The sequence below is a fragment of the Seriola dumerili genome, unplaced genomic scaffold (genome assembly GCF_002260705.1).
Source record: "Seriola dumerili isolate Sdu_G_001 unplaced genomic scaffold, Sdu_1.0 BDQW01000315.1, whole genome shotgun sequence".
Classification (NCBI taxonomy): Eukaryota; Metazoa; Chordata; class Actinopteri; order Carangiformes; family Carangidae; genus Seriola; species Seriola dumerili.
The window spans coordinates 97366-113636 of NW_019174570.1; the positions used below are offsets into that span (position 1 = coordinate 97366).

Consider the following 16271-nt stretch of genomic DNA (forward strand, 5'->3'; position numbering starts at 1 on the left):
CACCCCCACACCATAACACCCACACACTCTCTCTCACACACACACACACACACACACACACACCCTCACACACACACACACACACACACACACCCTCTCACACACACACACGCCCTCACACACACACACACACAAATTCAGAGTGGTTGCGTTTCCTCTGCTGATTGTTGAAATCAGAGGTCGCCACCAGTTCAGTCAGTCTGCAGAGGTTTACGGTTGCGTTGTCGGAGTTGCGTTGTCGGAGTTGCGTTGTCTATCCTCCATCGGGGCGTTGTTGTTAGGGTTAGGGTTGGGTCATTGTTCGTACCTTTACACTGTCAGATTGTCTTAACTGGAGTAAAACAGGAATTTAGTGAATTTATCTCATTAATTGAATAGTTCACTCTCCTGTCTTCTTCATGTCATTTAATTGACTTTTCGTTTGGTTTTGATTCAACTTCTCATTAAAATGTTTCTCAGTAAACGGATGAAATAAAATCATAAACACACTAAACTATAATTAAACCGTCGTGAAAACCTACAGAGGCTCAACACAGCCGGACGTCAACCATGTGATTTATCAGAAGAGTCTGTGTCACCAACGTCCTGCCGCCACAACAACGACCTCCAATGACCCCCAACAACCTCCAACAACCCAGCAGTAAAACTTAATAAGACTCGTCAATTAAAAGCATGAAAAAGTAGAAATAAAATAAGGTGAAATAAAACAGTAATTAAGACACGTAGTTGACCAATAGAATAATGAAGACACACGAGTTGAAACCAATAAAATAAAATGGTAATGAAGAGCAGTAAACCAGATGCTGATGGTTCCTGACGTCATCAGTCCCGAGCCTCAGACTTGAGGAGGACTTCTCGCTGCGTCGGCCATCTTTCTTCTGGTTCCTGGTTCTTCTCTCAGAGACTTTGTGTTCTTGAGGATTTTATCACATTTGATTCGTGCTGGAAACGAGTGAAACAATCCCACCTCCTCTCCTCCCCCCTCCACCGCTCCTCCTCCTGTCTCCTCCTCTTTTTCCTCCTTCTCTTCCACTGTATCTGCCCTTTTCTCCTCTTCATCCTCCTCCATGTATTTCTGTCTCCTCCTTCCCTTCTTTATCCTCCATCCTCATCTCCTCTTCCTGTTTCCCTCTTACATCACCTCTTCTATTTTTGCACCTCCTTAACATCTCTTTTCTCCTCTTTTTTCTCCTCCTCTCCATCTTTTCCTGTCTTTTCCTCTATTGCCTCCTCATCTCTTCGTTATCTTTCTCCTCTTCCTCTTTTTGCTCCTCCTCTTCCCCTGTCTGTTTCTCCTCCTCTTCCTCTCCTCCACATCACTGACTCTGTCCTACATCACTCTACCTTCCCTGAGGATACACCCCCACTCTCTCTCTCTCTCTCCCTCTCTCGCTCATTCAACCCTCCTCGTTTCCGATGAGTCATGTGACCAAACCAGCCCCCCTCCCTGGAGACCAATCACACCCCCACAGAGGAAAGCTTAACACACACACACACACACACACACACACACACATAACAGTGCTCGCTCGCCCCAGCTCTCATCATCACCACCACTCTGTCAGTGTGGAGAGAGAGAGAGGGAACGCAACAGGGAGAGAGGAGGAAAACAAGCCAGAGAACGAGGGAGAGAGGAGTCGAGGCGAGCGCCTGAGAGGAGGTCAACAGGGAGAGGAATACATTCTACCAGAGGAAGAAGAAGAAGGAGGAGGAAGAGGAGGAGGAGGTGGGGTCAGCGGAGAGGAGGAGGGGGGAGGTTCTCCCTGAATGAAGGAAGAGCTCTGGGAGTCGTTTCCTCCCCGCCGCGATGGAGCGACGCGAGGAATGAGGGCGGATGGTGAGAGCAGGGAGCAGCAGCAGCAGTGGAGGAGGAGGTGGAGAGGGCGGAGGCGGAGGAGGAGGTGCAGCGGGAGCCACCGCGGCCGGAGCCGGGCGGCGCGGGAGGAGCCGGCAGCGCTCCCGGAGGAGGCGGCTGTCGGCCAACTGCCCCGGCGCCGACAAGATGTCCCCCAGCATGAAGAAGGTGGAGTGTTTCTCGCCCATGCTGTGCCACTGCAAGGTGGCCTGCACCAACAGCACCATCTCCCTCATGTTCGGCTGCAAGGTGGGTGGAAACGTCCGGAGCGCCGCCGCCGCCGGTTAGGGAGGAAAATCGGAGGGAGATCCTCGGAAGAGTTGGGCGTTTCACGTGGGTGGGCGTGTGAGGTCACAGTGAGGGCGACAGCTTCGTGGGTGAAGTCCTGTTCACCCAAAACAATTCAAGCTGTCGTCACCGACATCAATGTTAGGGCTGCAACTATTGATTAATCTGTCGATCGATTACGTTTGAAGCTGTGAACAATGATTAATAGTTATTGATCAACATTGATAAAGTTGCTGATTAGTTTTCTTCTGTTGATCAACTGATTAGTTAACTAAATACTCATCGTGTTTTGAGCGTTTGAACTGTTGATTCTCCAAAAACACAGGATCCTACATTTCCCAGAATGCATCTTGACATTTATATTTTTTGTTAGATTTGGGTATTTGACTTCGGTCAGGGCGTGTGAGGTCACAGTGAGGGCGACGGCTTCGTGGGTGAAGTCCTGTTCACCCAAAACAATTCAGGCTGTCGTCACCGACAACAAAGTTAGGGCTGCAGCTATTGATTAATCTGTCGATCAGTTACGTTTCAAGTCGTTATTAGTGATTAATAGTTACGCAAAATAGAAACACATTTACAGTCAGATGAGAAAAAGAAGTGAAAATATTAATCAACTATTGAAAAAGGTTCTTCTGTCGATCGACTGATCAGTTAACCAAATAATCGTAGTACATTTTGAGCAATTGAGCTGTTGATTCTCAAAAAACAGATGATCCTACATTTCCCAGAATGCATCTTGTTATTTTTTTGTTAGATCTGGGTGTTCGAGGTCAGGGTGAGGGCAGCAGGTTTGATAGTTTGTGATTAAAATGGGTAAAAAATGAATAGAAAGTAGAAACTTTTTATTTCAGAGGAGGTAATCAGATTACTCACAGGAATCAGATTACTCAGCATTAAAACATGTTCAGTGTCAGTCGGTTTGTTTCTTCATTTCGAGAACATCCTTTAATTAAAAGATGCCGTGTTGGTGAAGTTGAGGCTCAAAGATTTGTCAGCTTACATGCACTTGAACGCATCGTTTTCCACCTACACAACCTTTAAGAGCTGAACAGCGACGCTGCATCACAGCAATAACACCGACATGGGACGACATTTACTCAGCTCAGGCCTGTTAAAGTCCTGCTGCCCTCTCTTGATATTTCTTATGTAAAATATCAACATGTTGATACTGTGTGCAGACGGAGAAGCGCTGCAGGACGGAAGAGAAACTGAACATCAGAAAACGTTTCATTATTTCATTTAAACCCTTAAAGTGATAGAAATGAGAACCAGGTTCTGCACCTGTCAGACAACAGCTGAGGGGGAAAAAGCCCCTGTTATCATTGTCACCGAGCGGCTGTGTTTACCGTTTGACCTGACGCGACACGATAGGCCGGCCGAGCCGCCTGTCGTCTCTGCTTCACTGAACCGACCAATCGGAGGCTCTGTTTGCATCAGCGCTGAGGCGTGATTGGCTGGCGGGGGAGCGTCGGTGGCAGGCTGGCAGGCACGTGCATGTGTGGTCAACATGTGCTCTGCAGGGAAACACTCAGCGAACCAAAAACACACTCACATCAGATCTGCTGACGGAGGCCGTCGGCTGCAGAACCACATGAAGGATTCAGGCAGTTCATGAGGATTAAATAAATACAGAGCCTGGGTAACGACACATCATCACCTGAGACGTTAGAAACGCATCATTCAAACAAATCAAACAACCAACTGTCTGACAGAAACTCATCCCTCTCTTCTAAAATGAGTCATTGATGGTTTGGGGTGAAAAGCTGGCATTCAGACTGACTGTGGTTGTGCTTGAAAGAAATGCAGCCTCTTCATTAATTTTAGTTAGTTTACTTCGCTGCTGTTTTATTATAAACATTTATAATAAACCTTCAAACTCACAGATATTCAACTTTCTAGTATTTCATGTCGTCTCTGAATCCCTCATCAACGCAGACAGTCTTCAGTCTCAGTCTTTGCTTGGCCTCTGAGTTTCTAAGAACATGTTTTCACTTTGTCTTTATAGGTCATTGAGAGTAGATCATTTCAATCATTCAAAGGTAAATCTAGTGTGTGAGAAGTGAAGGGGTAATAATACTTTCTGAACCCACTGCATGTGGCTGCTGCTCTGACACAGAGTACCGTTTTAAAGACGTCTTCACAGGTTATTATCAGCTCTCAGGTGAGATCACAGCGATCAGGACAGGTAACAGTGTGAGGGAAGAACAGGGGAAAGTCCTCTTTCAGACACACTGATAAACCTCCATCAACCCTGGTTGTAGGAAGCCTCTGATGAACTTGAATCCACTTGAAATGAAACTCTCCACTGACCTCTTGCCCCATGGTTGTGATTGGACAGTCACATAGAGCCTGGGGGGATATGGGGGTGTAGTTACAGTATCATGCGGAGCGCAGTGTTGACCCCTGAACTCTCAGGCACAGTAAACCGCTCAGATTACTGTGGCCTGTCTGCCGTGGATCAGGATTTGATTGGTATCTATTGTTAATCTGAGGGATTGGGGATCTGACCCTCTTAAATCTCAGACTGGAGGTTAGATGGTCAGATGGAAACGCCGCCTGTGATTAACCACTCTGCTTCTCCTGCTGCTGTAACTTCTGCTCAATGACAGTTTGATTGCAACTAGTCTTAATTAAGTCCCATTGATCAGCTGATATCGACTGCTTTCACTACCACACACTCAATAGATTGTGCCAGAAGTTATCCATTGTAGAGCCGTAAAGTGTTTAGTGGGCTGCTGCCTTTTAAACCTGGGTGTGTTTCAGCCCGCAGCTCTGGAACGACTCGTCCACAGTTTGAAATGAATTCGCTGTAGATGAGAATATGTTTACATTTAAAAATACCCCCCACCCCCCTCCAGCCGGTCATCTGGGCCAATCCAGATCAAAGTTTGTTAATGCTGAGCTCCACATGATGAAACTTCAGCTCATCTCTTGTGGACGGCTTGTGGCTCAGGTGGTTTGTCAGCTGATGGCAGGGTTGGTGGTTCGATCCCCGACTCACTACCGCTACATCCACCTCCTCAGCTGACCGGACTGTTTACAGTCTGATGTCAGTCGGGACAGAAACCACTCAACAGTGAGTTCTCAGGTATTTAAATTTGAGAGAAAACTGAGGGTTTGAGGTGTTGGTTTATGTAGAGAACTTTAAGTTTAAAATAAGACTCAAAATAAGACTGAAGTAGGAGTGTTAACAGTCCACAGAAGGTTCGGTACATTGTTGATACACCAGAGAAAACAAAAAGAACTCAACAGGGGCCACAATTCTTACTGCTGAAGGTTCTGTAAATGATCTTCACTGCCACTAGGTATCGCACTAAGCACCAGCATCTCAGACAAAAACAAACGCTTCATTTAATTATCCACTAAACACACAAGAGGAAGCACCGCTGAATAAAGTTTCCCTGTGAACACGAGAGCCGACAAAAAACAATCTAACCTCAACCATTAGCCCATGCTAGAATTGCTGTGATATGCTCCAAAGCAATGCTGACAGTTAGCCAGCTAACGATAGCAACATTTGCCAAACAAATGTATAATAAGGGTAACAGCAAGCTATCTAACGTTAGCATGTCTTCTGCACCCGTCACAAATGAAAACGGACACATGGAGGAGAAATAAAACAGTTCTGAGTCCGGCTGGAGCCTTTAGCAGCTTGTAGGGCTCTTCTCTCAGTAAACCAGACCAGTATCTGCTCCACGGTCGGACTGGGAAAGAAATTCAGCCTTCGATAATCCACACTGACCGGCCGTACCAATGACACTGACGGAGCTGGAAAAACTTTGAAAACTTAATGGATGTTTTGACAGTCCACTGGCCGACTAGGATTTGAGCCAGATACACGTATCATTACATTAATACTTCAAAGTAAAACTTTATTAATGAAAAGTTTTAACTACAGACAGAATAGGCAGAATCCATGAAGTGAAAAATATTTTTAGTAGTTCAAATAAGAGTTGGAAGTTAGGAGCAATTTAAATGATAGTGAGAACCAGGTGTGGACACACCTTCAGATACTTGTTGGTGTTCACAGGAACAGTTGATCCCGTCACCGCTGCTGGTTCTCGTTAACATTATTGTAAACGTTTGATTTCTACGGTCTGAGTTTGGATTGTCAGAGTTTACAGTCCGTCATCCGATCCAGCGTCTCATCCAGGTTTAGAGTTCGTCTTTCCTTTCTCTTCCCTTTCTTGCAAATACTTTATTAACTAACAGCACAAACACAAACGCACACACAGAAAGTCGGGTTCTCTCAGCGGCTGCAGTGGGCAGTTTATTAGGTACACCTAGCTAAAACTAATGCAGTCTGATACAGCAGCCCTGGAATAAATCCGCTGTCATGAAGGTGATAAAGTTCAAACTTCAAATCAGTATGTGTCATTCTGTCAGAGGGTGCTGAGATATATTGGCTGTTATTTGATATTTGGCCAGAGACAGGTGGACGTCATGTAAGTCACAAATGTATTCCGGGCTGCAGTCGAACAGAGGACGTGATATGATCACAGGACATAGTTTCCATCTTAGAGCAAGGAATTCAGATTCATAATTAAATAATGATTAATTTAAATGAGCTGTATGTGGGTTTAGTTTTTCCGCCTGTGCTGAGACAGCAGCAGAAACGATGGATAAATATAAAGACAAAAGTCATGGAGCATTTTATCCTGCTGTTCGATTGTGTGGGTGATTCCTCTGTTAGTTTTCCCCTTCTTCATCACATCCTTGAATCATCCAGAAACCCTCCTCCTCCTCCTCCTGAACATCCTGCTACATCCGCTCTGTGGTGATGCTCCTATTTATAGCAGCTTTTGGCAGGCAGGAGTCGGCGCTGTGCCTCCTCCTCCTCCTCCTCCTCCTCCTCCTCGACAGCTCTCAGAGAGAAGAGGAGGAGGAGGAGGCTCTCTTCAGGCAGACAGTGTCATCACTGGAAACCTCCTACATCTACATTTACATTTGTGCTGCTCATCCAGAGTGAGTGGGCTCAGCGTCTCGCTCAAGGACGCTCTGACATGTAGCTGCAGCAGCGATTGAACCTGTGATTCTGTCCACGTGTAAGCACGCCGCCGCCGCCGCCACCTTCCCTCGCTCTGTTTAAAGTTTATATGAGGCTCCGATGGCCTAATTCAAAATAATGTACAGGAGCAAAGCGTTCACGTTTTCACCTTGGAGCCCTCGTGCTCAGCGTCACAGATGTGGACAGATTCAGGCTGTGTGGGTTTGTGCGGCGCTGTGACCCGCAGAGGGAGCTGAACCTGTAACCCGGCTCTGTCTCCCACTTCCTGCTCTCAGCCGGCCGTCCTGAGCTTCTTTGTGTTTCGTGGTTGTTTTTCCTTCGAGTGTCGTGACGGCTCAGATCGCCCGAAGCCTCCTGATGCTTCTCCATCTGCCACGCTATGGACATGCAAAATTCAGCTCGAGCTGTTGTACATGTATGTGGGGGGGGGGGCTAGCTGAAGACCTGAGGAAGCAGCTGCAGGGAGGTGAAGTTACCCCGAGTATTGATCATGTGGTCGGCAGGTGAAGAATCAGTGACTCCATGAACAGAATTCGTCACCACTCACCTTATTTATTAAATAATTTCCATCTTTCTCTTCACTTCTGTCACTAAACAAACGTGAATTACTGAATGATGCATAATTAAACTGACAGTAGCAACAACGACCAGTGACCTGTAATGAGGAAGTCCACTAAGATAGTCGATTCATTGCTGAACCTATTAGCTTAGCTACGTTTTCATAGCCTAGCCTGTTAGCTTAGCTTCTCCCCTTAATTGGTTGTTGCCAATGTGGCTTCATTTGTTCGACACAAGTCAGTAACTGAAACTTTACACTGTTTTTTATTCTCTTGTACGACGATGATGCAGAGACGCTGCTGAGGTTGAATTTCATTGATGAGTGTAAATTCTAGTAATATCTTTGCGTTTGGCGAGAAGTCCTCAGAAATACGTGGAACCGTATTTTCCCACAATTCAATGCTATAATGAACCTTGAGCGTTGGCATCTGTTCCTGGAACACGGGCTCTGAGTCGCAGCCTCCTCGCCGCTGCTGTAATCTGCTGCTCACCGTCATGTGCACTGACAGTGAGGGGAATCAAACCAACATCTCCGTAGCCGCTGGTCCAGGCGTCCTCCGGGTCCTCGTCACATGACCCCTCCCTCCATCTTAGTCGTGCATCCCAGTTATCCCAGTCCAGTTTTTGTGATATCAAACACATGATTCTACTATTACTGCCTATAATGGATCAAATTAAATGATGGCTCGTTGTTAACACAGTGCAGCCACTGGTTGGAGGTCAGCATCGCTCCTATAGTGTAATCTGCCTTCCTGTGTTAATCTGTGGCCTCTGCCCCCCGTGGAATCCCCCAGTAATGAAATCAGTAATGAAGCAGGACTGCCATCGTGGATAATTACTGTCAACGCAGCTCAGGCTTCAAACCAGTGTCTGAAGAAACTTTCCATTAAACGTTCGGCCGATATTTTCCTCGGATTGACGGAGAATAATCTCAGATTAATAGTTCAACAAAACTAAGGAATCCTCAAATCACAGCATCAGGAAACAAACGTCCGTATTTCCGTCACTTCAACAACCAGAGAAACGACCGTCTCACTGTATGGTCCATCAAGTAGCTGCTCTGGAGCTTTTGATCAATACTACAGTGCAAATAGTACGTTATCAATAAACATGAAACCTCCTGACCTGCTTCACACACAAGTTCATGGAGAATTTAACACATTTAACTTTTTAATGTCAGAGGTTTTTGGTGAAGCCAGTTCCTCTGATGCTCCATGATGCTGGAAAAAGTGAGAGTTTAACTAGCTTAGCTTAGCTTAGCTTAGCATACAAGCTGTGTCCCAGGTCAGGGACTGCATCCTCAGGTGTGGCCCGTCGTAGACCGCGAAGTCTGAAAAGAAGGACGTGTTTGAAGGAGCCTTTAAAATGGGACAGTCTAGTGGAAGCAGCTAGCCTGGCTACTGGGTTAGCTTTTCACCATGTGGATCTCCAGAGTCAGAGTGAAGTTGTTCCCAGCTGTCCGGATCACAGACTCACAGCTGATCACAGTCTGAGACGATAAACGGGTTGTTTTCTAGACGGTGATGATTGTGTCTGAGGCCGAGGGTATTTTTGGTCTGTGTGAACACGCTGTTCTCTGAGACACTTCACTGCCTCCTCTCTGCAGCAGTGTTTCACCATCGCGGTGTTCTGACCACCACCTGAACCTCGCTGCCTTCTCTGTCCTTTAGATTAGAAGAAGTGTGGAGCTGATTAAAAGCTGTTAATGAAAAACGTGTGATTTCGCTCTGATCAGCTGTTGATGATGGAGCGCTGGGGAAGATGTGGGTTTGTAATGGTTGTAATTTGTCCAACTGAGACGCAGTGAGAGCTCTGACCAGCTGACTGACCTTCTCACAGTTCAAATTAGGATTGTGAGAAGAGCTGAGGCGTCGTGATTAATGAAGCTGCTTTTGATTGTTTAAATTTAGTCTCTGGAAATAAAATACACCAAATTATTTTTACCTCCGGTTTTTCATGAGTTGAAATAAAAGATCTAAGACTGTTTCTATAAACACAGAAGACACAGACCCCCCCCCCCTCCCCAGAAATGCACATCTGTAACTCCAGTCATGTGACATCCACAGTTCAGTGATGATTAATGTCCTTTTTCAAAATAAAAGATTTCGACCAGCCTGAGGCTCACCTATGTAATAATCCTGCTGTGTAATCAGCAGCTGGATCTGACACACCTGTCAGGTAACGGATGATGATCACTGACACGGATCTAAACACGTTTGAGAACAAAATTTGAGAGAAACAGTTTGTGTTTCTATATTTGTTCAGTGTGTAAACATGTAGGTAGTTAGGTTTTATTTATATTATTATTATTATAATATATAACCGTGTAGCCGTGTGTGATGTGTTTGAATTCACAGAGTCGTGTCAGATTAAACATGTTGCATTCAGTCCCTCACTGTGTCCGTGAACTTTGAACTCTAAAATGTTAGATTACATAACAGACTGTGGGCTGTTGATTTCCACTTTACTGAGCATTGAAGATGAGAAAGTCAGTACCTGGTCAGGTAATCATCTGTCATTATTATAATTGTTTTATTTAGACAGGGTACTTGTAGCTGTGTGTGTTCAGCCATGACTTGTTGATACATGTGATGTAGTTTCAGTGTGTCCTGCTGTCTGCTGGTGGGTTCACACTGAACTCTACCTGCTGGTTTCCTGTGGAATAAATGTAAAAACGCCTTTGAGGTGAGAGCGCCGGGTCGGATTCACACCTCAGACTGTGGAGGCGTTTTCTCTGTGGCCGCCCGTCTGGCAGCTGCCGTCGTCCTTCATGAATTAACCAAATGTTCCGTCAGAGGTCCGGCAGCTTCAGCCGCTCAGCCTGTGATGAATGGAGACGTCAGCCTTCACACTGAGCAGGAGAGGAAATAAACCTGTTGATGCAGAACAAACCAAAAGTAAAGGTTCACCCAAACCACTACACTAAACCCACCTAACCCTACTGCTCCTGGATGCAGTTTGATTTGTGTTGTTTATGTTGACCGGTCCTGGTTTTGAGTCTGATTTAAAACAGTCTAAAACACGACTCAAGAACACTCGTATGAAGCGGCTTTCAATTCTTGATTCTAATGCTTTTATCTTTGGTTTTATTCTCTCTGGGCTGCTCGATTGATCTCATTGTTTTAACACGTATTTGTAATTCTCCCTGTTGCTGTGCGGCATAGGATGTGCTGTTGCGCAGCGTCCGGTGATGCCTCAGTCAGCGGTTGCTAGGCGACAGCTCTCCTCCGAGCCAGCCCGCCCGTCGCCCCACGGCCAATCAGAGGCGGGATAATCCCGTTCAGACGCAGATTAACGACTCTTTGAAGTCGCTGCAGAAAGTGAGGGTGTTACCGCGGCGACACGGGGCTTCACTGATCTGAAACCTCCGACTGAATCAAAGCTGGATCAGTGTTCCTCACCAGAAACATCCAAACACGTCTCCAGACGACTGAAAGGAGATTCTGCCATTTAATCTGCTCTTAGTCTTCGTCTTCTGCCCTCAGCACATCCATGTCACATGGAACATGGATGCTTTTAACATGACATTAACATGCTGCTGTTGTTTATCCATGTTCATCATGGATCCATCAGCTGACTGATGAAGGGCTTTTTGTAAGTGATCACTTTTCCTGAGATCTTCAAAAGACAGTAAACCTTCATCACTGATGATGTGTGAATGCCTCCTGTAGACCACGAGGGAAGGATCAAAGGTCGACTTTCCTTTCACGGAAACTTGGTCAAACTCACATGAATCATTAAACACAGTGGAGTTATTGAAGTTAAATATTGTGTCTATAGTTTCTGTCTCGACTCTTTTACTGTTCTCAGATCAGTTCTGATGTTGCAGCATTAGACGTGTGGAAATGAAACGCTGTGAAACTCCAACTCTAAAAGATCTAAAATATAAAATATATGTGTGAAATATGAAAAGGTTAAATAACATAACTTAAACAGTTGAACTTCCTGCAGCGGATTGATCAATAAACTGATCCATGAACTGTTAAAAGCTCCTGTCAGAGTTATGTAACGTCACAGTTCAGGACCAGCGAGTCACTCACCTGTCAACATGAACCTCTCTCCTCCTGAAGCCAGAGAACAGGTGAGTCAGACTCAGCTCTGACACATCCAGATGTGAGGCTGCAGCTCGGCACAGACACACTGATGTGACAAGAGGGCGGGAAAATATTTAAAAACACATAACCCCTGGATACTCTAACCAACAGAACAAATTATTTACACCCTTTTTCATCTCTGATACTACAATACCCATGAGCCTCAGCAGCCGTCTCTCGGGAGGAGTGGCCTGTCAGAGCGGGCGTGAATTCAAAATGCTGCAGCTGAGAACAAAACATGGCAGAATTTGGAGGTTTCTTGCTGAAATGCACCTTGGGAAATATAGCTGATTTTTGTTCCTCCACGCTGGCGACAGTCAGAGCGGAGGCCATTTTGTTTTCTGGTCGTCCGTCCGCCCATCTCATTCTCGTGGACACGATATCTCAGTAACGCCTTGATGGAACTTCTTCAAACATTTACCAGGACTGAAGGATGAACTGAATAGATTTTGGGGGTCAAAGTTCAAGGTCACGGTGACCTCACGATAAGCAGTTTAGGCTTTGTGAACACAATATCTCCGAAACACCTTGAGGGAATTTCTTCAAACTGGGTAAAGACAGTCACCTGGACTCAAGGATGAACTGATTACAGTTTGGCGGCTAAAGGTCAAAGGTCAAAGTCAGGGTGACCTCAGAAAACACTTTTTAGCCATAACTCAAGACTTCACAGCAATTATGACACAACTTCACACAAATGTTTTTGTTGTTGTTGCTCTGTTTCTGACTGTTTCTTCTCTCTGTGTGTTTTCCTGTCACAGAAGTACAGGCACCACGATGAGGACTCGTCCCCCCAGGACCAGAGCTCCCCCCAGCTGACGGAGGAGACGGGGGGGCCGGAGCTGGTCCAGGTCGCGGAGAAGAACCTTTCCCAGATCGAGAATGTGCACGGATACGTCACCCACGCTCACATCTCACCTATGAAGGTAGGACGCAGAGTCGCTGTTGTTTTCCTCTCCCTCTGCGGTGACAGACTTTACTGGCCCGACACGTCAGTTTCCTGACTTTAGTATCTATTTATTGTTTCAGTAACCATGACAACACTGACTGAAAAGGGAAGTCTTTACTTAAGGGGTTGTGTGCGACCGGCCCGAGACTTTCTTAAAATGTGATGAATTTTAGTTTTCACTGGCATTAAAACTATTAATCACAGATCTGTTTGATAGTGAAACAGCCAGTAAAGTCAGACCTGCCTCTCTCTGTTCATCTCTATCTGTTCATCTCTATCTGTTCATCTCTCTCTGTTCATCTCTCTCTGTGCTTCTCTCTCTGTTCATCTCTCTCTGTTCATCTCTATCTGTTCATCTCTCTCTGTCCATCTCTATCTGTTCATCTCTCTCTGTTCATCTCTATCTGTTCATCTCTCTCTGTTCATCTCTCTCTGTTCATCTCTCTCTGTTCATCTCTATCTGTTCATCTCTATCTGTTCATCTCTATCTGTTCATCTCTCTCTGTTCATCTCTCTCTGTTCATCTCTCTCTGTTCATCTCTCTGTTCATCTCTCTCTGTTCATCTCTATCTGTTCATCTCTCTCTGTTCATCTCTATCTGTTCATCTGTCTCTGTTCATCTCTCTCTGTTCATCTCTATCTGTTTATCTCTGTTCATCTCTTTATGTCTGTGCTCATGTATATTTCACCAGTGAATATGTTTTTATACCATGACACATTCACACAGTCCAGAGTCAGAACTTCAATTTCCACACTCAATTTTCCTTTTCAAAATCACATTTTTATCCTGATGGAAATTATGAACACTGACACATTCATGTTGTATGTTGACACACACACACACACACACACACACACAGAGGAGGGAGGGAGGATGAGGGTTGTTGCTTGTCCATGTCATTGCCTACATGTGGTTCATTAAAACACTGCAGCTGCTCCGAAGCTCATACACATCTGTACCTGTTGTATCTCATACCTGTCTGCTGTCATGATGTCATCACACACACATCCACTCACCACGAGTCAAATTCCTCCAGTCCGCCTCCTGTTTGACCCCCCACCCGTCGGTCCCGGCAGGTAAACACCAGGTGAGCTGGCGTCAGTGTTCAGCAGGTCATTCATGGGGTTCACATAGATAGATAGATAGATAGATAGATAGATAGATAGATAGATACTTTATTTATCCCTTAGGGTAAATTTGTGTGTCCATTAGCTCATTGTTGATAACAATAAAAACAGTTTATAATAAATAAACAATAATAATTAGATGAGTCCACTTCCTTTGGCTGAGGTGTTGTACAGCCTGATGGCAGTGGGAACAAAGGATCTTCTGAACCTCTCTGTTCTGCAGCACAGTGAGATGAGATGTTCGCTTCTGTCACTGCTTCTCTGTCAGGACCTCGTAGACATTAATCAAACACTCCTTTGGTGACCCCTGACCTTTCCTGTAGCTCCACCTTCTGGACAAACTTCACATTTTTATCTCCTCTACTCTTCAGACTCAGGAAAATATGACATGAGTGTTAGGGCCACAATGAGGGAGAAAGATGATGAAATTACTTGAAATTATTGTAATTTTATCACTTTTCTTCTTCAAATATTCTGACTTTTTTTTTTTTTTTTAAATATCACAACTAAACAGGTGTACTGAGTCCAAACCCATTAAAATAATGGATCTGGTATCAGTGGGTAAATCAGTAAGTTAGTTGCTACGTACCTGATGACAGGTGTTGTCAGGTAAACCTGTCCTGGAGGTGAGGAGATGCATGTCGACAGCCCCTGGAAGAACAGCTGCTGTCTGCGGTCGCTGGTTGATGGAAAAACATTTGAACTCTGAACCTTTGAATCTTAACAAAGTGAGTTGTGTATAAAATGTGAGCAGCAACACTGAGGACTGAAGCACAGACGCTTCCTGTGTAGACGACACGCCGCCGTTCTCGTCACTGCTCATTGTTTGTGGTCGTGTAGATTTGTTCGTTCTTCCACAAACATCTGATCCTGTCGTCTCCCACCGTCGTACCTGTGACCTGCTGATTTGCCAGGTGGTCGTCAGGCGGTCGTCAGGTGGTCGTCAGGCGGTCGTCAGGCGGTCCATGTGTTTCTGAAACTTGGAGGCTCAACCTGGAGAATTTGGCGTCCCCTCAGTCACGTGACTTGATTCCCCTTCACGCCGTCCTCCATGCTGCTGCTGTGTCTGTCTGTCGCTGCTCAGACCACACTGTCACATCCAGCTGTTTGTGTGTCACATCCAGCTGTTTGTGTGTCACATCATCAGCTCAGTCTCTGGGTGTTTGTGCTGCTTGTTAAAGGAGCTCCGCCACTAATAACGCACTAATCAACCTGTGGAAACAGGAACATAATCACTCGTGTGTCTCCTCAGGAGCCCGAGAAAATTTTAAGTCTAAAACGTAGATGTCATCAAGTTGCATCATGGGAAATGTAGGATCTAGTGTGTTTGGAGTTCAACCAGGATCTCTGGACGTCTGCTGCTCAGATTTGGACTTTTTCTTTGAAACTTTCCTGTGAAAAATGAAAAACTAAATGAGTGAAGAGGTTTTTTTAAACTAAATAAATCATTTGACTTTGTTTTTAGCTTTGAGAAGCTGTGAGGAGCATTTGTCTTCATCTTTGATTTGATCCTACACACTGAAAAATGAATACCCTGTAAGAAAATCAGTGATAATTAACTGATAAAGATATGTTATATATTAGGTAATAATAAAATAATAAAAGGTTATAATAACATTATTTGACCCCAGGAGTCCTTTCAGACACGTAGAAGCTGAGGCGACTTTGAGTTGCTGAGTGAGGTGGACTCGTCTGAATCGCTTCACACGGAGCGGCAGCAGGAAGCGCTCGGTGGAGCTTTTCTGCCATCGTGTGGCGGCAGCATGGACTGACATCTGACTTCATATGAAATCATTTGGTCCAGTGCTCCTCACACCAGTTTTCTCTAAAACGTTTCATCTTAGTGTCTTCAGGTCAGAGGTCAAAGGAGGCGGAGGGTGGGAGGAGCAGCTTGTGTCGAGGTTTTGAGTTTGGAAGCAATAAAAATCCAATTATTTAACTATCTTACAAAGTGATCAAATCTGGGGTGAGATCATCTCACCTGTTTCTGACAGGTGTGTGACCTGTGATCTATCATCATAATAAAGACTAATAATAATAATAATAATAATAATAGACATAATGACCTTATTTTGTCTCTGATATATAATTGAATATCAACTCTCTGCTCTTCTATAAACATTTATATGATTCAAACAGACGTTTCTGTCCCTCAGTCTTTAACAAATGTCACTGTTTTATTTAATCTGTTCAGATCATGATATTTGTTGTTTAACATAAAGTGATGTAGTTATTGAAGAACAGGAACAAGTCTGTGGTGTTTGGAACATTTTATTGAGTTTGCTGAAAGTTTTATATATAAAGCAAATATAACATATAGTTAAAAAGTAGCAGCAGAACTGAGATGTGTTTTTTTTTGTGTTTGTTAGAAACAAACTGTTTCTCTTTTTTTCT

At 44.8% G+C, this 16271-nt stretch overlaps 1 protein-coding gene across 11 annotated transcripts in view; it reads left to right on the forward strand.

Moving 5' to 3' along the window:
• LOC111231758 (discs large homolog 1-like protein) overlaps nt 1-16271 on the forward strand; it is a 101361-nt gene that overhangs the window by 40437 nt on the left and 44653 nt on the right. For 10 of the 11 annotated variants that reach the window (XM_022758983.1, XM_022758986.1, XM_022758987.1 and 7 more), the window contains one exon: nt 12562-12726. In XM_022758983.1, coding sequence (XP_022614704.1) covers nt 12562-12726 — 165 coding nt within the window. Of the gene's footprint in view, nt 1-1926; nt 2105-12561; nt 12727-16271 lie in introns of those variants that run through there. The other variant, XM_022758991.1, reaches the window with a different exon arrangement.